The 15,720-nt window shown below is 34.6% G+C and overlaps 5 protein-coding genes across 7 annotated transcripts in view; 1 reads left to right on the top strand and 4 right to left on the bottom strand.

Moving 5' to 3' along the window:
- Window positions 1–15,720, bottom strand: part of LOC143422334 (acyl-CoA synthetase short-chain family member 3, mitochondrial) — a 42,016-nt gene that overhangs the window by 24,490 nt on the left and 1,806 nt on the right. The window lies entirely within an intron of this gene.
- On the top strand, window positions 228–3,084 carry LOC143431165 (NCK-interacting protein with SH3 domain). The gene is made up of 9 exons (XM_076907721.1): window positions 228–424; window positions 525–709; window positions 772–1,614; window positions 1,687–1,889; window positions 1,962–2,065; window positions 2,137–2,355; window positions 2,436–2,608; window positions 2,690–2,787; window positions 2,850–3,084. The coding sequence occupies exons 1-9, from the start codon at window positions 400–402 to the stop codon at window positions 2,938–2,940; spliced, it is 1,941 nt and encodes a 646-aa protein (XP_076763836.1). The 5' UTR covers window positions 228–399; the 3' UTR covers window positions 2,941–3,084.
- On the bottom strand, window positions 4,159–10,488 carry Tpnci (troponin C type I). 3 transcript variants are annotated; one of them, XM_076909226.1, is made up of 6 exons: window positions 10,240–10,488; window positions 9,041–9,071; window positions 7,111–7,254; window positions 6,810–6,929; window positions 5,741–5,872; window positions 4,159–4,713 (listed from the first exon to the last, which is right to left on the bottom strand). In XM_076909226.1, exons 1-6 carry the CDS (start codon window positions 10,240–10,242, stop codon window positions 4,685–4,687), a joined length of 459 nt encoding a protein of 152 aa, XP_076765341.1. In that variant the 5' UTR covers window positions 10,243–10,488; the 3' UTR covers window positions 4,159–4,684. The 3 variants fall into 3 exon arrangements, with proteins under 3 accessions (XP_076765341.1, XP_076765339.1, XP_076765342.1); XM_076909224.1 differs by having other exon boundaries at window positions 10,219–10,257; XM_076909227.1 differs by lacking the exon at window positions 10,240–10,488 and adding an exon at window positions 9,163–9,185.
- Window positions 12,943–14,070, bottom strand: LOC143425951 (translocon-associated protein subunit gamma). Its single transcript, XM_076899048.1, has 4 exons — window positions 13,859–14,070; window positions 13,549–13,676; window positions 13,346–13,437; window positions 12,943–13,267 (listed from the first exon to the last, which is right to left on the bottom strand). The coding sequence occupies exons 1-4, from the start codon at window positions 13,986–13,988 to the stop codon at window positions 13,069–13,071; spliced, it is 549 nt and encodes a 182-aa protein (XP_076755163.1). The 5' UTR covers window positions 13,989–14,070; the 3' UTR covers window positions 12,943–13,068.
- LOC143423074 (uncharacterized) lies at window positions 14,020–15,719 on the bottom strand. The gene is made up of 5 exons (XM_076894178.1): window positions 15,498–15,719; window positions 15,196–15,370; window positions 14,554–15,113; window positions 14,273–14,328; window positions 14,020–14,196 (listed from the first exon to the last, which is right to left on the bottom strand). Exons 1-5 carry the CDS (start codon window positions 15,637–15,639, stop codon window positions 14,020–14,022), a joined length of 1,110 nt encoding a protein of 369 aa, XP_076750293.1. The 5' UTR covers window positions 15,640–15,719.

Here is a 15,720-nt window from a genome sequence, read left to right as displayed (position 1 = left end):
TGGTATGTTGAAAGAATCAATAGCTTTTAATTACTTAAACTAATTCGAACATGTTTAGGAAAAATGTCATAGAATCCGAACTACGATGCGAAATATAAATCCATATGTACGCATTTTAATGCCCATGCGTTGGAAATTCTTCGTACAGTATTGCTATTGCAATCTGGCAGCATTCGGCTTATACCAATCTCTCACGATATACATAGAGGGTCCTCTCGAATTCGCCTATATGTATAGTTGGCTGACAAAAAAAAAAAGGTACACCGCAGAGAGAAATATGTTGAGCACGAATGAAAGTGAAATTGGTGAGCGGTGGTAGGCAATTCTCCGCCCGTTTATTTCTCACCTGGGCGTTGTCTCCACGGGAACGAATATCACTTTCCATTTTAATAGGCGATCATGGATGACAATTCCATGAGGTTAGGTAAGTCGGTTGATCGATATTTCTGCAGCTGTTAAATTCCGTAATATCTTTCAAATGTGTTCAAACTAGTTTTAACATCAATATTTTCATAATCGTCCAGAGAACTATGAACTGCTTAAAGCTCTCTACGATTACAAAGCCACATTCGCAAAAACCCTCAGCTTTCAAGAAGGTGATTATTTTATTCTAAATCAGACGAATAACAGGCCGAAGAATTGGTGGCGGGTCGCCAATAAGGATGGCCAAATTGGATATATTCCCTCAAATTATGTGACAACTGTGCAGGTCTGTTAATATAATAAGGAGAGCGATTAATTGAAGATCATTTAGAATTAAATACTTTGCAGGTATCATCTCAAGTGTTCATTGACTTCCTAAATGATTGTATGGATAATCTAAAGGTTGAGACTAAAGAACACCCTGGATTGCGCTTAGATAAACAGGATCTTCTTCTTAGATTATTCAAGAAGAAGAAACAGGTAGAGTCAAATAGAAAGCATAAAAAGCAAGCTCCTATGCCTCCGGAGTTTGGGAATAGCACGCCTACTAGAGAAATATGTTCATCGCCTGTCTGTAATACTCAAGAGGGGGACATTAACAATGTTCAGAGTAATACATCATATATGACAGCACAGACAACTGTGCATGGCAGCAGTGAAAAGGAAAAAACACAGATCGCTACGCAATTTCAGCATGTATCTATAAGTGAACAGAGAATGCAATCTCTTCCATCTCAGTCTTCTTCTGAGACACAAAAGATTCAAGCGGATATTCGTAAGAGTCCATCTCAGGGCAGCAATCGACAGACTCCTATTAGTTCACCTATGAAGAAGAAAAGTTCATTATGTGATATCAACTCTCATACAGCTTATCAATTGCTTGACCAAGTACGCAGAAATACTCAGTTAAGTTACGAAATGTCGAAGGTAGCAGTGACGGTAGTTGTTTCTGGACTGCAACAATTGCTGCCACAAAATGTTAGCCATTACTTTGATGCGTTGTTACATCAATTAGAAACGCCGTTCACGGTGTCGCAAATGAGTCTAGAGGAGACATATGACGCGAATAGATTGAAAGTAATTTTTACAGAGCTTACTTCTTGCAAAGAAGACTCTCAACAGAGAAACTGGATGCTTTATGAGGATGAATCTATTATTGTTGACTACATAAAGGAACTTACATCTATATTGGTATATCGTATTACATTAGCTAAAGAAATTATCCTATATTCTAATCATTTACGTAGCATGTTCAACTTACAGACAAATGCGGATGCAAACGTATCTAGATACGTTTTACAACAGAATCAATATGATGGCGTTAATATATTGATACAATATTATCAAATGGAACCAAGGTGGACTATTAGACAACTGCTCTTGCAATCATTTGGAGTAATGTGTAGTCTGGATTCTGTGATCTTGACGATAATGTTAAATAGTATATTACCTATGGAACTAGCAAGGTAATATTTAATAAATTGCTAACTTGTACAAAATTATTCAAATTAACTTGCCAATTCGTGTGTATCAAACAGAGATATGAGAAGTAATCCTAGAAACGTGACGAAATTAAATTATTCTTCATTATTGCTTACTATGATTTTCTCAATGGGTGAACCTATGCCAGTTACACATTTGGGTGAGTGTTGCATTAAAGTTCTCGTCTCTCTTTCTGTCTACCGTAGAATTTAATTACGATCTTTATTGTAGAACAATTGGGTCCGGATTTTATAGCGTTTATTTTAGATTTGATCGAGAATCCACCGGATATGGACTTGGAAGATCAGATTCCGGATTTGTTCGTGAATTTAATATTGTCCTATAATTTACAATTCATAAACTCCGAAAACATTGTTCTAAATGCATTGAAGGAAAGAACAGTGGCCAAGAGTTTCACTGAGAAGATTTTACTTTTATTCAATAGAGAAGGTGATATATATATTTAAAAAGCGAAGTATATTTTAGAAGAATTAAGTTTAAGTGCTGCGGAATCTGTAACCTTGTTGTAGAGGATCCTGTGCGAATATTTGATCATGAACCACCACCACCTCATTCTGTACTAAAACTGTTTATCGATTTGTTCAGCAACGACGTTACTGCAGGTCTCTTCTATACAAATGACGTGAAAGTTTTAATTGATATAATTTTGCGCCAGCTGTACGATATGTTTCCCGGTGATAAGGTATTACTGAAGGATAATAATAATAATATTTGATTGCTGTTAATAGGGATAAACATAATAATTATTATCACCGTTTTACAGCGTAGACAATATTTGGAACTATGCCGAAGAGTACTTCGTACTTCCAGTTACAACGAGCACAAGTATCGCTCGGAAGATCTGTTGAAGTGTTTCACAAGGTATCTCTTAATCGTATGCCGTACATTATTATCTAATCGTTCAAATATGTTTTGTGTTGCAGAATATTCTGCGAGGAAACTGGGGAGAGTCAAGAAGACCAACAATCTGTACGCGAAATTAGCAATGAATTTCCACATTTATTTAAAATGTGACATTTAATGTCACCCTCCGAAAGTAAAAGTTTGGAGGATGACGACTTGCAAACTCTTGTCTAAGAAAAGTTCTGATACGTACAATGAGGAAGATCGACGAGAAATCAGGTTATCCAATTAAAAAATTTCTTTATTTTTCTAATACTTCTATTTTGCACACATTTTGCTCAGCTAATTTAATATATATAAAAACGCATACACACGCGCGCGCGCGCGCACACACACACACACACACACGATTCGCAGAACTCTTAAGCGCATCAGATTATATTTTTCCCCTTTTTAACTTTCTATTATAAACGATACTATTTATTCTAGTTAAAAAAAGAATATAAAAAATGACAAAAAACATATAGATCAGCATTTAGTAATTATTGTGTATAAATATATAAATGAAAAAAAAATATATATATATATATATATATATATATATTTAGTTAAGTATATATATATATATAGTATGTAAGGAAGAAAGTTTTTTTCTTATTGTTCTAAGCATGAGGACCATTAGAAATATATAGAATCATTCTATGTATCCTGACATAGGTAAATGAATTAATTTATATGATGTAGGTTGATGGTGCAGATATAAATTGTCAAGCAAAAAATATATTAAAATTATCAGTCTGATATGATATTAAAAGGAAATTTAAATATATAGTTGTGGAATATCTGTAAAAGTTCTCTATGAAAATTTTTCAGCATGAAAACGTGAAAAATTATAGCTTTCATCAAAGGGAGTGACAGTCTTTTATCTGTGCAAGCTGTATAGTTTAGTCCACGTTTATGCGTATAACGTTCTAAGTCGTACGTTGTTTCCTAACTTACGTTCGATTCACTTTCTTGAACATAATGCGCTGATGCATGCATTTGAATGAAATTATATATTCGTTTAGCGAGCGCGATCATAGAATATTAAGAATACATTTGTCGCGACGAAACTTCAAAGTTTATTAGTGCCACTATTATAGTTATCGAACTATTTCTAGTCTATTGCTAACAACTCTATTTTTTTAAAAGTATTATACTATATGTTATATTTACGACACGTCAATTACTGAGAGCTCTTAAATCATTGTGATTATGAATCAAATGTTAAAGAAATAAAATGACTAGGTGATCAAGAACGCTTACTAAGCCTTACTACCTACAATGTTACGATTGTAACTAAATTGTTGATTTTAGTTACCTTCGTTAAAAAAAGTGAATCTCGAATTCTTTTCAATAGTGTTTTATTAACAACAAATAAATACTGTCCATGAAAAATTTAGCAGACATAATGCAAAAAATATTGGAACCTGTGATTCATTATTTTTACAGTAAAAATAATAATAATAATAATAATAATAATAATATTAATAGTAATAATAATAATAATAATAATAATAATAATAATAATAATCATGACTCGCGTACAACATAGTTAATTTGCGGCACTTGTTAAGGAAGGAGGAAACCTGCAAAAGAGGTGAACCCTGTGATATTGAAGCCATGTACAAAATCGTCCTGAGATTCGACGATCGACGAAGATGTGTCATGACGTTAAAAACAATCTTTACACACTTTCAGACACCATTCTCGTTTGCATTCTAATCTTTTTGTTTGTTTTTGGTTTTTTTACTTTTTTTTCTTTTTTTTCTTTAAAAGACACGCAGAGATATTTAGTTTGAAAGAATAGAACGCGGGCGTCGCACTTGTAATGTCTTTGAGTCGGATTACTGGTGCCACCGACACGTCAAATTGTTTATTCTCCGGTCATCATCTCCATGAATTCTGAAATAAAAATTGTAATTTTAAAATCGGTAATTATTTACAAACAGCGATTTTCAATTTACGAATTAATCTGGATCAAATGCTAGCAGATTGTAATTACTTTTAAGTGTGCAAATTGTTCTATATGAGAATTTGCATAAAAATAATAATATCTCGTCTATAAGTGTAATGGAATTAATTTTCTCAGGAATTACTCTTATGAATTACTTCAGTGATTTAGAAGACATGTAAAATACGACGTGCCAAAGAAGAATTAACAAATAGCCAATTTGCAGACAATCCATCTAAGGCAGACAGAAGAGGATACAATTATATTCTCTCTTGACTCCAATGCCATCGAATTGTTATTTACTGATCTACATATTCTGGGCTTATTGGCAATACTACGAGGAGATAAATTTTCTTTTGATATGCAACAATGTGTTTGTGCATTGTCTGATTTTGCAGTGAAGAAATGAGAAATTAGAACCAAAATTACTGTATCGTCGTTGGAACGGGATTAAATAGCGGGTGGGTAGTTTGTACAATATAGAATCATTAGGTTGTCGAAAGATTTTCTGCTGAAACTTAAAATACCTCATTGTTTAATAAACACAAGCATTCTAAAAATAACGAGATGGAAACTCTACTGTTAAAGACTATTGCGATTTCCAGTAGAACAGAAATGTAGGATAAATTCTTCCTGGGGGGATAACATTAATAAGAGGAGAAGAAATCTACTGTTTTAGAAGAATCTTTTAGTTCCGAAAAATCATGAAAAATATATAAATAAACCATGATGCTCAACGCGTAGCGATGAAAGAACGCTTGACCACATGCTGAGTTTCCATCCTAACTTTCCAATAAATAGCGCTGATTATTCATTTTTTTGTTAATTATACTCTGATACCATCTATAGTTTATATGTTCTATAGTTTAATATGTTTTAGAGATTCAAGGCATCGCTTTTAATGATGGTGTTAAAATGATAAACGCAAATTGATAATCTGTTATTTATAAAATGGAACAACACTTTAATTAAACTTACCATCGAAATCAACGGTGCCAGATCCATCGGAGTCAATTTCTTCGATCATAATATCCAATTCTTCGTCCGTCAATTGGTCATCCAGTTCCCTAAGGATTTCACGCAAGCACGTAGTCGGGATGTAACCATTCCCTGCAACAAAAATAGCCTTTTAATTTTGGACCTCATGACAATCAGTCACCTTGATCACCAATTATTACTTTCCGACAGTAAGATCGGGAAACATAATTTATTAATGCCCGTCTACCGATGGAAGTGGAGGAAGAAAATGTTGAGAGGACGAAGAGTTACATTAATACACGTCCGCAAGCCTTTGGCTCGATCGTAATTCATGGAGATTCTGGTGACAAAATAGGCGCGATTCTTGGCCGTGATCCCGAGGGCGTAAGACTTCTCGAATTCACTTGACTTTTATTCTCACGAAACAAAACGGGTGAAGGACGATGCTTTTACGCGGCTAATTTCGCGGAACTGGCTATTCTCAGCCGACCGATATACAGGGTGCTCGGCAATAATTCATAGTAAATTACAGAGTTCTTTTAGGGACCGAAATACGATGAAAATGAAGAATAACAAAATTACATTTAAGATGTCTTTTTCAAGGAAAACAACTTTGGAAGGCTACCTTATCATTGCTATGAAAATCCTATGCAATCACGCGAAGACAATTCTTATGAACTTGCGTTGCAACATTGTTGAATAGATATATTCGTAAACAAAAAAGTGGAAACGAATGACATAAGTGAGGATACATCGAAAGTTTATATCAAAATCAAGCTATGAGGAAGAACGAAATCGAGTTAGGAAAACAGTAGCAACTGTATACTTCAGTAACAAGGAAATTTCGCATACATTTCTGGAGAAGCATCCCCAAATAAGGCAACCAAATATAAAAAACTAAAATACTTATAAGTCAAATACGTTTTTTTACTTTTTTTACTATATCTTCTGCTTTCTTTTCATTCTTATAGATCTGTACGAAAATATTATTTCATGGCTATGATCTAGAAAAACATAAGAACCATGAAGATATTCGTTTAAATAAACTATAAGGAAAGGATATATTTACCTTCCTTGTCATAAAGCCTGAAAGCTTCCCGAAGTTCTTTTTCCAGAGCTTCTGCATCCTCTTCAACGATAAATTTGGCGGCCAACGTGACGAACTCTTCAAACTCAAGGCGTCCAGATTCTGTCGATCAGAAAAAGATATTTTATCCACAAATCCACTATAATTCAGCGTTTCTTAAATTCTTAATCAAGTGGAAACTGTAAATTAATGTTAGCTTAAAACAAGTTGTTTATTGGTGGAAGTGGAACAAGTTTTACTTAGAATGTGGATGTCTGACTAATAATTGACTTATGCCACTTACTGTCAGCGTCCACTTCCTCAATTAGCTCGTCCAGAATCTTTTTGTTAAAGGGTTGACCCATCAATCTGAGGATGTCAGCCACCATATCAGTTGGAATGCTACCACTCTTTTCTCTATCAAAGCTGTCAAACGCTTTGCGAAGGACTAAAAGAGAATTATGATTAATTTTTTTTTTTATATTCGAGAATATTTTGTTTTCTCCTCTTTATTTTTTCAAAGTGACGAACCATAATAATGAGAACAGAACGTTTTACAGGAGAACTCTGGTCTTAAGCGGTGTTTCGACGTGTTAAAAGCTATCTACGATACGGTTACGGATTTAGAAACCAATGTTAATGCCCTTTCGCTCGCGATTCTGGCTCGAAGCTTATTTGGCTTGACGCACCATCGTTCACACTGGTTAAATCGTTTATTTATCGTTGTCGACTGGCGGCGTAAAGAAATTTTACGGTAATTTATGCGACGGTATGTTTTCAAGTAGTCTTGCAAAAAGCTGACGATTATTTCCTTAACAAAATTTGCCTGTTTTTCTTACTTGTAAAACAAAATTGGTCGATCGCTTAATTTAAAGAACGTTTTTCCTTCGTATAAGTCAACTTTCTAGTAAGACAAAAAAATTGAAACTGATTTAGTAAAATTGATGGCTAAATATTATTAGAGTAGTTAAGAATTAGAACAAGATAAACATTGATGGATTTAATTTTGTTCCAGGATTGTTGCGTGGATGTTTTGCACTTTAGAACGAATGAGCTGTTCCGAGTTTCTATTTTTCGATCCCATTGGAAAAGTCTTCCTCTATTTTTAACAATCCGATTTCCCTGCGATTGAATAGTCACGCGATACCTCCTCTCATGCTATCATACCGAAGACGGTTCTGTAGCTATACATAGGCAGTCTATGCCGGCTGCCCTCGATTGAATCGAAGCGCAAATAAACTCTGAGAACGTGACGTCCGGATAACTTATCTGACCCGTTTATTCGTCGCGTCTGTTTTAATTTTCTGCTATTAGAGGGTTCATTCGTCATGTTTGAGTAACGAATTTCTAAATTTCAGCACACTGTATTATTTCAACTAACTGGGTACCTGTACTGAAACGTGTCGATAATTCTGAACATCTCAAATTCAAGCGAAACAACTATGGAAATAAAAGCTATGAATAACGATGAAATTGTGAATAAATTTACTAAAGTATCAAGTGGTACTATATAACAAAATTCTGTTTTTTGATTAAAGAGTAACCAATGTAAAGAAGTAATTTATGAAATGTCATTTTAACTTTGATAATCGGTTGTTCTTGCCTTCGAAAGTAAATTGAACACGTCTATAACAATTATAAACAGAATATCTTTGTTTTGGCTTCATATTTTGATAACGATCGTTCCTTTTTTGCACACTTTTAAACACTTTCTTTCTTATACGTTTGGCAGTTGAGCAGAAGCCTATTTCCTCCGCATACAAAACGCAGTTTGCTTTCGACATAAAACAACGGACAGGGCGCACCTAAAGATAGAGCTTCGTTGCTCCGTGTAAAACACCGTCGCGAGATCATCCAGAACGATTAAACGAGCCCCCTGTTCACCAGCGGAAGGGTCAGGAAACCGAAAGGGAAACACGATGAAGAAACAGCGAGCCTCAGCTAAATTTAACACGCGGCGTCCAGTAAACACGATACGATTTCGACGCGATTGAAATACCGGAAAGAGACCAAGAATGGCGCGTTCAGTGGTACCATAGTCCAACAGGTACTTTTCTATATGCGTTTTCACTCTTGAGCTCTTGATAAATTTGGGCTTGGTTAATTGGACTACGTTTATATTAAATTTATAATTACCGGTCGAAGAGTATTTGCTTAATTTTATTTGTTTTATCTAGCACTACATTAGTAACCGGGGTATATTAGTAACGTTACGATAGCAAACTTATACATACCAGCAATTTGTTCAGGGGGAAGTTCGTCGGCCTGCGAACAGAGGAAAGTGAAATTCCATTTCTGACCGAATAAGAAGAAAGAGAAGTTTTAATGGTAAATCTATCATGATTAGCTTGAATACCATTAAAAGAAAATCTGCTATTCTAGTAAAATTATTTCGAGGAAAATCGATCAACCGAAGAAACTTTGAAGAAGGCGTGCATGGTTAAATAGTGATATTTCAAAGAATTCCGTGCATTTCTATACTCTTAATGCAATTTAATATTGTTTATTTCATAATTATATACTACTGTTACTCGATTTACACCAATAGTTGCAGTTTAATTTATCAATATTGATATGCAGTAGAAATAGTAATGAGTAGTCAGGCATTGGGCCATATCTCTTCTTCTTGTCGATTTTAAGAAGTTTCATTCAACAATATTTACAACTCTTCCAACTTATTATATATATGTGTTATTACTATCGTTTGATTTAATTATATATTTTAATTAGTGATATATCCACAGGAGGAAAAGAAGGCCCGAGGAAGTTCGTCGTGTAAGAAACAATCACGTTTCCAGGACCTCGCATCTCTGAACCAATAATTCCCGATACACTGTTAGATTGTAACCACTATTATTGTTTAAACGGAAAAAAAATACTAAAACAAAAGTCCTTCAGAACAGGCCAGAAAAGATAGTACGGTGTGGAAACGAGAGAAAGAAATAGAGCAGAGAGAAACTATGGGTGCAGGCATTGGTAGAAGGCACCGTGGTAAAACTGGAGGAATCGGTATTTCGAACATCGCTGGTATCAATTTACACCTGTCGCACTGTGATACACATATAACACATGTAATTAAGATGTATCGGGTGTCGAATAAACCGCTCCGAACAACTAGAGCATCACTTTTACGGAATCCAGGTACGAATTTAAAGTGATTCTCGAATTACATCGAACGGTATTGACTTTTCCAGTAGAAACATTCGAAATTCCAGTTCACCCAAAGGACCACCGAAATATTGAGCGAGGAAGAGCGAGGAGGAGCGAAGAATGAGAAGAAATCATAGAGATAAGACGAGGCACAGTGGTGAATTAGACAGAAAGAGAAGTAGAGAAAGAAAAAAATAAGATAAATAAATAATAAAGAATATACAAGAGGAAAACGTGTATGTTTACCAGGGCGACGACTTACGATATCATCAATAGAACATACCATGGTGGCACGATTCTCTTTTTACTTTGTTTTTTTTTTAAATTAACGAACAAGTTTATTCGAAAACGGAAACTTAAAAGACACTGTCTAAATGATCAAATTCGACGCAGAAAGTGTTGTGAAGAATAAGAAGAAGATAGTTAATCGCGGCAAGGGAAACGGAAGTCGTGGCGACCCTCTACTATGTGATTACAACGTGGTAGTATGGTTACTGTCTGTTAAGCACTGTCACGAGGAACGGCCATCGCCGCGGTAATATTCGAAAAGGAGGATATAGCGGTTGCGTGACGGTACTGAACCGCACCCCGCTACCTCCAGCCAATCGCGAGCTCCTATACGCTTCTTCACGGACCTCAAAGCTTTTGGAAAGGCGCTTGCGCTATTTCTGGGATGTAGACGGTGCCGCGAGGCTCGAAATTAGGGACGTCTTTTCATCCTCAACGCTCCAGCTACTCCCCTCCCTTACCACTACGTGTTACGGCTTTTCTTTCCTTTTTTCTTCTTTTGGTATTCTCCAGATGACGTCAGTTCTTGTTGATCTTTCATTCTTGAATCGCACGTAAATTTTACAAAAACTTGATTTAGATTTATCCGAACAATCGTGATGAAAAAGTCACGGCTAGTTTGGAGATTGAATAGCTGGAATTCTGGTAATTTCATCAAACTGTATGGTGAAAATATATCAAATTCTTGGAAATAATGTAAATAATTTTGTAATTTGCAGAGTATTGTACCTTTTAAGAAACGAAGTGCAAAACTTATTTGTGGATAACTACTTGTGGATTGTTATAAACGGATTATAACGCAGACGCGGAATTTCGTGGTTGAAAAGAGAAGGAACATCGTAAATAATTTGGAACCGAAGTTGTATAGCAGAAGAGGACACATAGTAATGTAACAGAATGGATTTCCTTTTAATTTTAGAAGTCCGTTAGAGCAACATGTTTACTCGGACCTGGTTCATTGAGACGACAGTGGACGACGATCCCTAGTATGTCTTCTTCAGAAAGGGAAAATGATATTGTTATGTACGAATCGGTACGAAAATAGAGAATGCAAATGTTGCGAGTAACGTAAACAACATTAAAACCGCGCAAGCATACAATAGTAAACTAGATATAGGACTTATGGTTTGGAATTGAGACAAAATCCGTCACGGTATGACTTGAAAACAAAAGGAATAATGTACGTCTAAACCAACTACGTTTTGTAAACAAGTACTAAACTATTTTATTTGGGCTACAATATAGTATTCTATTTACACTATTCAAACCATTTAGAAGACTCGACGTTTATAAGTAATATACATTCGAGTTTTTTTTTATCAAAATGAATTTCATGCCTAACTATTATTACATTCAAATTTATTACTGATTGCATCGATTTCAATTGAATTCAGAACAGTTTGTCTTCCAGGTAAATAATGTAATTATTTCAATAATGCATTGTGTAACTGACAGACTGGTTATAATCTATGATAAAACATGGCATAGTTGTTAATGATTGATTAATGATAATTGTTAATGATGAAATGTTATTGGAAATTGGAACAGATTCGAATCAACCGCAATAATCAAGGAGTTGTCTGGAGAATGGGGCGGAATAACGTTTTTGGAAAAGATCCAAAATGCATATAGTTGAGTTACACGTCACATAGTAAAACGCTGTAAATTATTATTTACCAGTTCCAAGCGAGCATCAACTGTTTAGTCTGGTTGTTAAGGAATTCAGGGTTTTTCTGCAAACTCCAATTCCGTCGGATAGTTTCTATATAATTATCGAAACCCAATTTATTCGAAGAAAATTGTCAGGATTATGCGAACATCAGACGGCGGTATAAATCAAACTGGGAAATTGATACGCCTCTGCCAAATGCATAGCCCACGATTGTGCCAATACGAGAATCTCGCATTATGAAAATCTTAGCACGATACTCAGGGTTATTCTGTGATATCTACACACTTAAACGCTTAGTAAAGGTCCATAAACATAAATCTGTAAATCCCACATCCTTAACGTGGAACCATTGTAACACAGCCACAAGCATTTCATAGAGTAGATGTTCAACAAAATTGTCCATTACATCAAAGTGCAATGATGTTTACACGACGCATGACGCAAGTGATAATAACATTCAGTACGGTATAAGTAAATGTTTGTATTTTCACTTTTGCACAGGAATAGAATGTACAATTTGGCGGGAGATTTTCCTTCGACGAATTGTGCGGCTGGCACAAATCCAAGTTAAACAAGCAAATAAAGCATTAGAATGACCCGACTTGGGCTGCGTATAATGGATTACAATCTGTGATCGGTTATAATTCGTCATCTGCACTAGAGCCGGCTCAATTAATACGTACGATAATATTCGAATTGCTTGCAAACAGCGATAAACCGTATAGCAAAATATATACCGCTGATGGTACATGTAGCGTAAATCACAAATATTGCTTTAACTGTCTTGCCAAAACGACAAATTTTCCGATCGTCAAATACGTTCAATAATAAACACGTAGACCATTGATTTTCTCAGTCGTAATTTTCTGGGCAACTTGACAAGTGCTGTAACCGAGCAAACGTAATACGATTAATCATTCGCTGCGCAACTAAATATAAGATACGCATAATATGGAATACAATCCGATCTACGGGTGGATAAAAATACTTTTTATGAAGATAGATCAAATAACACAGATCAGTCAGTTTACTATAAATAAAAAACGGTTTTATTATTAAATGTACTCATTCACTCGTCGACAAGTCTGCAATCTCACAGAATTCTTTGATGTTCTAAATGATTATCATCATCCATACCACATAGTGTACATTTTATTGCGATCCAGTCGACAGTAGCGCTAACAGTGCACTCGTCGCGCCTACTGATAGTATATAATTCACGGCTGGAGTGAATGTCTTCAGAATGTAGAACGAGGATACAATTACAAGTGCCAGGAACAAGGCATTATTGTAGAAAATTGAGAACGTTGTAGCCTCGTAATCAGCTACTTCATTTTTCTTCCACAAAATCCTAGAAATTGAACCATGTTACACGTTTTAGTTTCACATATAAATTTAATGGAATATATGTTTCAATAATATTACATACCTTTCATCCTTTTCCTTCTTGCTCATTTTTTTATCTTCTGCTAACTTCCTGCTCATTTCCTTTGTCACCGCGTCTTCTCTCTTTACTGCAATCTGTAAAAAAAAACATTATAAAGAAGATGTTATATCTTTCTCTCAGTAAATCCTGATACACAGATAGCACGTTCCGTTCCAAGAACATTTTGCCACCAGTTTATATCGTACCTTATGTTTCAATACGAATTTTGTATTCTTATATGCAAGTGCAAGAGCGTACGTGCTCGCTAACGTAACTAAAGCAAAAGAAATTAAATTGGTGTAGATGTCGATCAAATGAATCCTCCAGAAAAGCCCTATAAAAAAAAAGGAACAAAGAGGTTATCTTCTAAAAGTTATAGTTTCTACTTAATTATATATTTTCTTGCTTAATTGTAATATAAACTTATACTGAAATTCATCATAGAACACATAGATTTAGACAAAAAGAACGGCGATATTGATTAAATTTATAAACATTTTGCAATTATGTACTTACAGATGGGAATGGCTGAAACGATGAATGCATTACCATAAAATAGGGCTGAGGATTTTGTTGACACGTTTCGCGAGAAGTCTTGAAGAAGCAGCTCTTCCTCTTTAGTGAACGCTTTCGATTTTCCGGACATTTTCCGTATACTTTACCCTGTTACTCTCAGTTTACTCCGAAATAATTGCAGCACTACTCGCTTCCGCGGAAATCAAATGTCTATCGCCACCTTGGTATGCGTATGCGCGCAAACGAAACATGTGGAGATTCGTGTGACAACGTGTCCATAGAAACGTCATTTCAATGGACGGACAAATAGCGCCATCTAGAGTACTTTCGTTCAAGCTCTACTAAATTTTTGCCGATAATTTATTGCAATTTTTTTTTTATATCTTTGTGCGTACGTTCAAGAAGAGGTGATACACAAGAAACTAATATAATGGAAGAAAAAGAGGAGACGAGGAAAGAATAAAGTAATGCTAAACACTATTTATTATCTGCTTTATATTATTTTATATTAGTTCTTAACAAATTGATTTAGAACTTCAGGATCAGTTTCAGTACTTTTTGCACAGATGACGCCACGGAAAGTAAATAAAAATTTTATGTTAAACACATAATTTGAAACATTAGTTATTACAGAGAAAGGATTAAATATCGTTTGTGATATGATAATAAATAATTATATCTTCGTATCATTATACTAATAATGTAACTTGAAGATACTTCTAACGTGCATGGATAAGAAAGTTGCTTTGTTTTCAAATTTGCTAGGAATGTTTGAAATTCTGGAGAAGAACTAATAATGCCTTTCTGTATAATTTTTCCCATTGGGAAACAATCGCCTCCTTTATCAGTTTTAGAAGTTCTTGTATTATGCTTTGTGCATTTCAAAGGTTGATGCGTCAAATACTTATTATTCAACAAATGATTCTTTACTAACTGATTATCGAAGTATCTATGAAGTTCACAATTGTTGAGAAGCAACAATGTATAACTGTTAAAAGTAATTTCACTCTGTAAGAGATGTATGTTTGTGCTCAATATATTTTTATTTTCTTGCTCCAAAGCTCGTTCATCTCCTTTATCATTGCAATACGATTTTGCTTCTAAGTGCTCTACGGTGATTCCAGAATTTATGCTCAGTTCAGTCTTTAAGATAGTATAATCGTTCTCATTTTCTATTTTACTAAGTATTTCATATCTCTTACAATTTCTTGGGGAAACAGTCAAGAAAGAGGCAACTGTGCAAAAGTCGCATATCCTGTGAAAACAAATTTAATTGAGAGATGATATAATTATCGATAACATTTGAATAAATATTAGATAAATATCTTTCTACTTACACGTTAATCCATATTTTTGTCACCTCTTTTAGGTATTCACGCAAATAAATAAGAATTATTATGAAAGACATGGATATAAATACATGAACAGACTGAAGCATAGCTTTTAGTACTAGCATGAAGTTATAGGTAGCGTAATTTGTTGTTGTTATGTATAACATATCTTCTATGGCCTCTATTTTCATCAAAATATTATATTTAATTCCAGACGTTAAATTTTGTAATTAAAATAATGCAGCTGAATATGAAAGTCATAATATCGATTAAATAAATACATTGTATGTTAAGAAGAGGATGTTTACCCTGATCTTGGAAGATGTCTAAGTAATACGTGTTACTTGTACAAAGAGCTATCCACAATCCAAATCCCCAGAGGAACAAAATATTCCACGATATATAACGCGATTTTGTTTGTTTAAATAACTTTAAGCAGCAACGGAACATTTCACAAACAGTGATATTTAAAAATATTTACTGTTCTCAAAAATCGGCAATCGTACACTACCATTATTTCGCGTTATGTAT

This window comes from Xylocopa sonorina, chromosome 1, assembly GCF_050948175.1.
Source record: "Xylocopa sonorina isolate GNS202 chromosome 1, iyXylSono1_principal, whole genome shotgun sequence".
Classification (NCBI taxonomy): domain Eukaryota; kingdom Metazoa; phylum Arthropoda; class Insecta; order Hymenoptera; family Apidae; genus Xylocopa; species Xylocopa sonorina.
This window is presented reverse-complemented; position numbering and strand designations above follow the sequence as displayed.

Excerpts from the sequence above, each read along its gene's own strand:
- LOC143431165 (XM_076907721.1), top strand. The coding sequence starts at position 400 with ATGGATGACAATTCCATGAGGTTAG. Across the intron at positions 710-771 it reads ATTATGTGACAACTGTGCAG|GTATCATCTCAAGTGTTCAT; the intron begins GTCTGTTAATAT and ends AATACTTTGCAG. Across the intron at positions 1,615-1,686 it reads AGGAACTTACATCTATATTG|ACAAATGCGGATGCAAACGT; the intron begins GTATATCGTATT and ends TTCAACTTACAG.
- LOC143425951 (XM_076899048.1), bottom strand. The coding sequence starts at position 13,988 with ATGTCCGGAAAATCGAAAGCGTTCACTAAAGAGGAAGAGCTGCTTCTT. Across the intron at positions 13,438-13,548 it reads AATTCGTATTGAAACATAAG|ATTGCAGTAAAGAGAGAAGA; the intron begins GTACGATATAAA and ends TTTTTTTTACAG. Across the intron at positions 13,268-13,345 it reads AAGAAGGAAAAGGATGAAAG|GATTTTGTGGAAGAAAAATG; the intron begins GTATGTAATATT and ends TTCAATTTCTAG.
- Tpnci (XM_076909224.1), bottom strand. The coding sequence starts at position 10,242 with ATGGTATGTTCTATTGATGATATC. Across the intron at positions 7,255-9,040 it reads TCCCCCTGAACAAATTGCTG|TCCTTCGCAAAGCGTTTGAC; the intron begins GTATGTATAAGT and ends ATTCTCTTTTAG. Across the intron at positions 4,714-5,740 it reads TGGCACCGTTGATTTCGATG|AATTCATGGAGATGATGACC; the intron begins GTAAGTTTAATT and ends TTTTTATTTCAG.
- LOC143423074 (XM_076894178.1), bottom strand. The coding sequence starts at position 15,639 with ATGTTCCGTTGCTGCTTAAAGTTATTTAAACAAACAAAATCGCGTTAT. Across the intron at positions 15,371-15,497 it reads AGACATCTTCCAAGATCAGG|AGGCCATAGAAGATATGTTA; the intron begins GTAAACATCCTC and ends TGATGAAAATAG. Across the intron at positions 15,114-15,195 it reads ACAAAAATATGGATTAACGT|GATATGCGACTTTTGCACAG; the intron begins GTAAGTAGAAAG and ends TTGTTTTCACAG.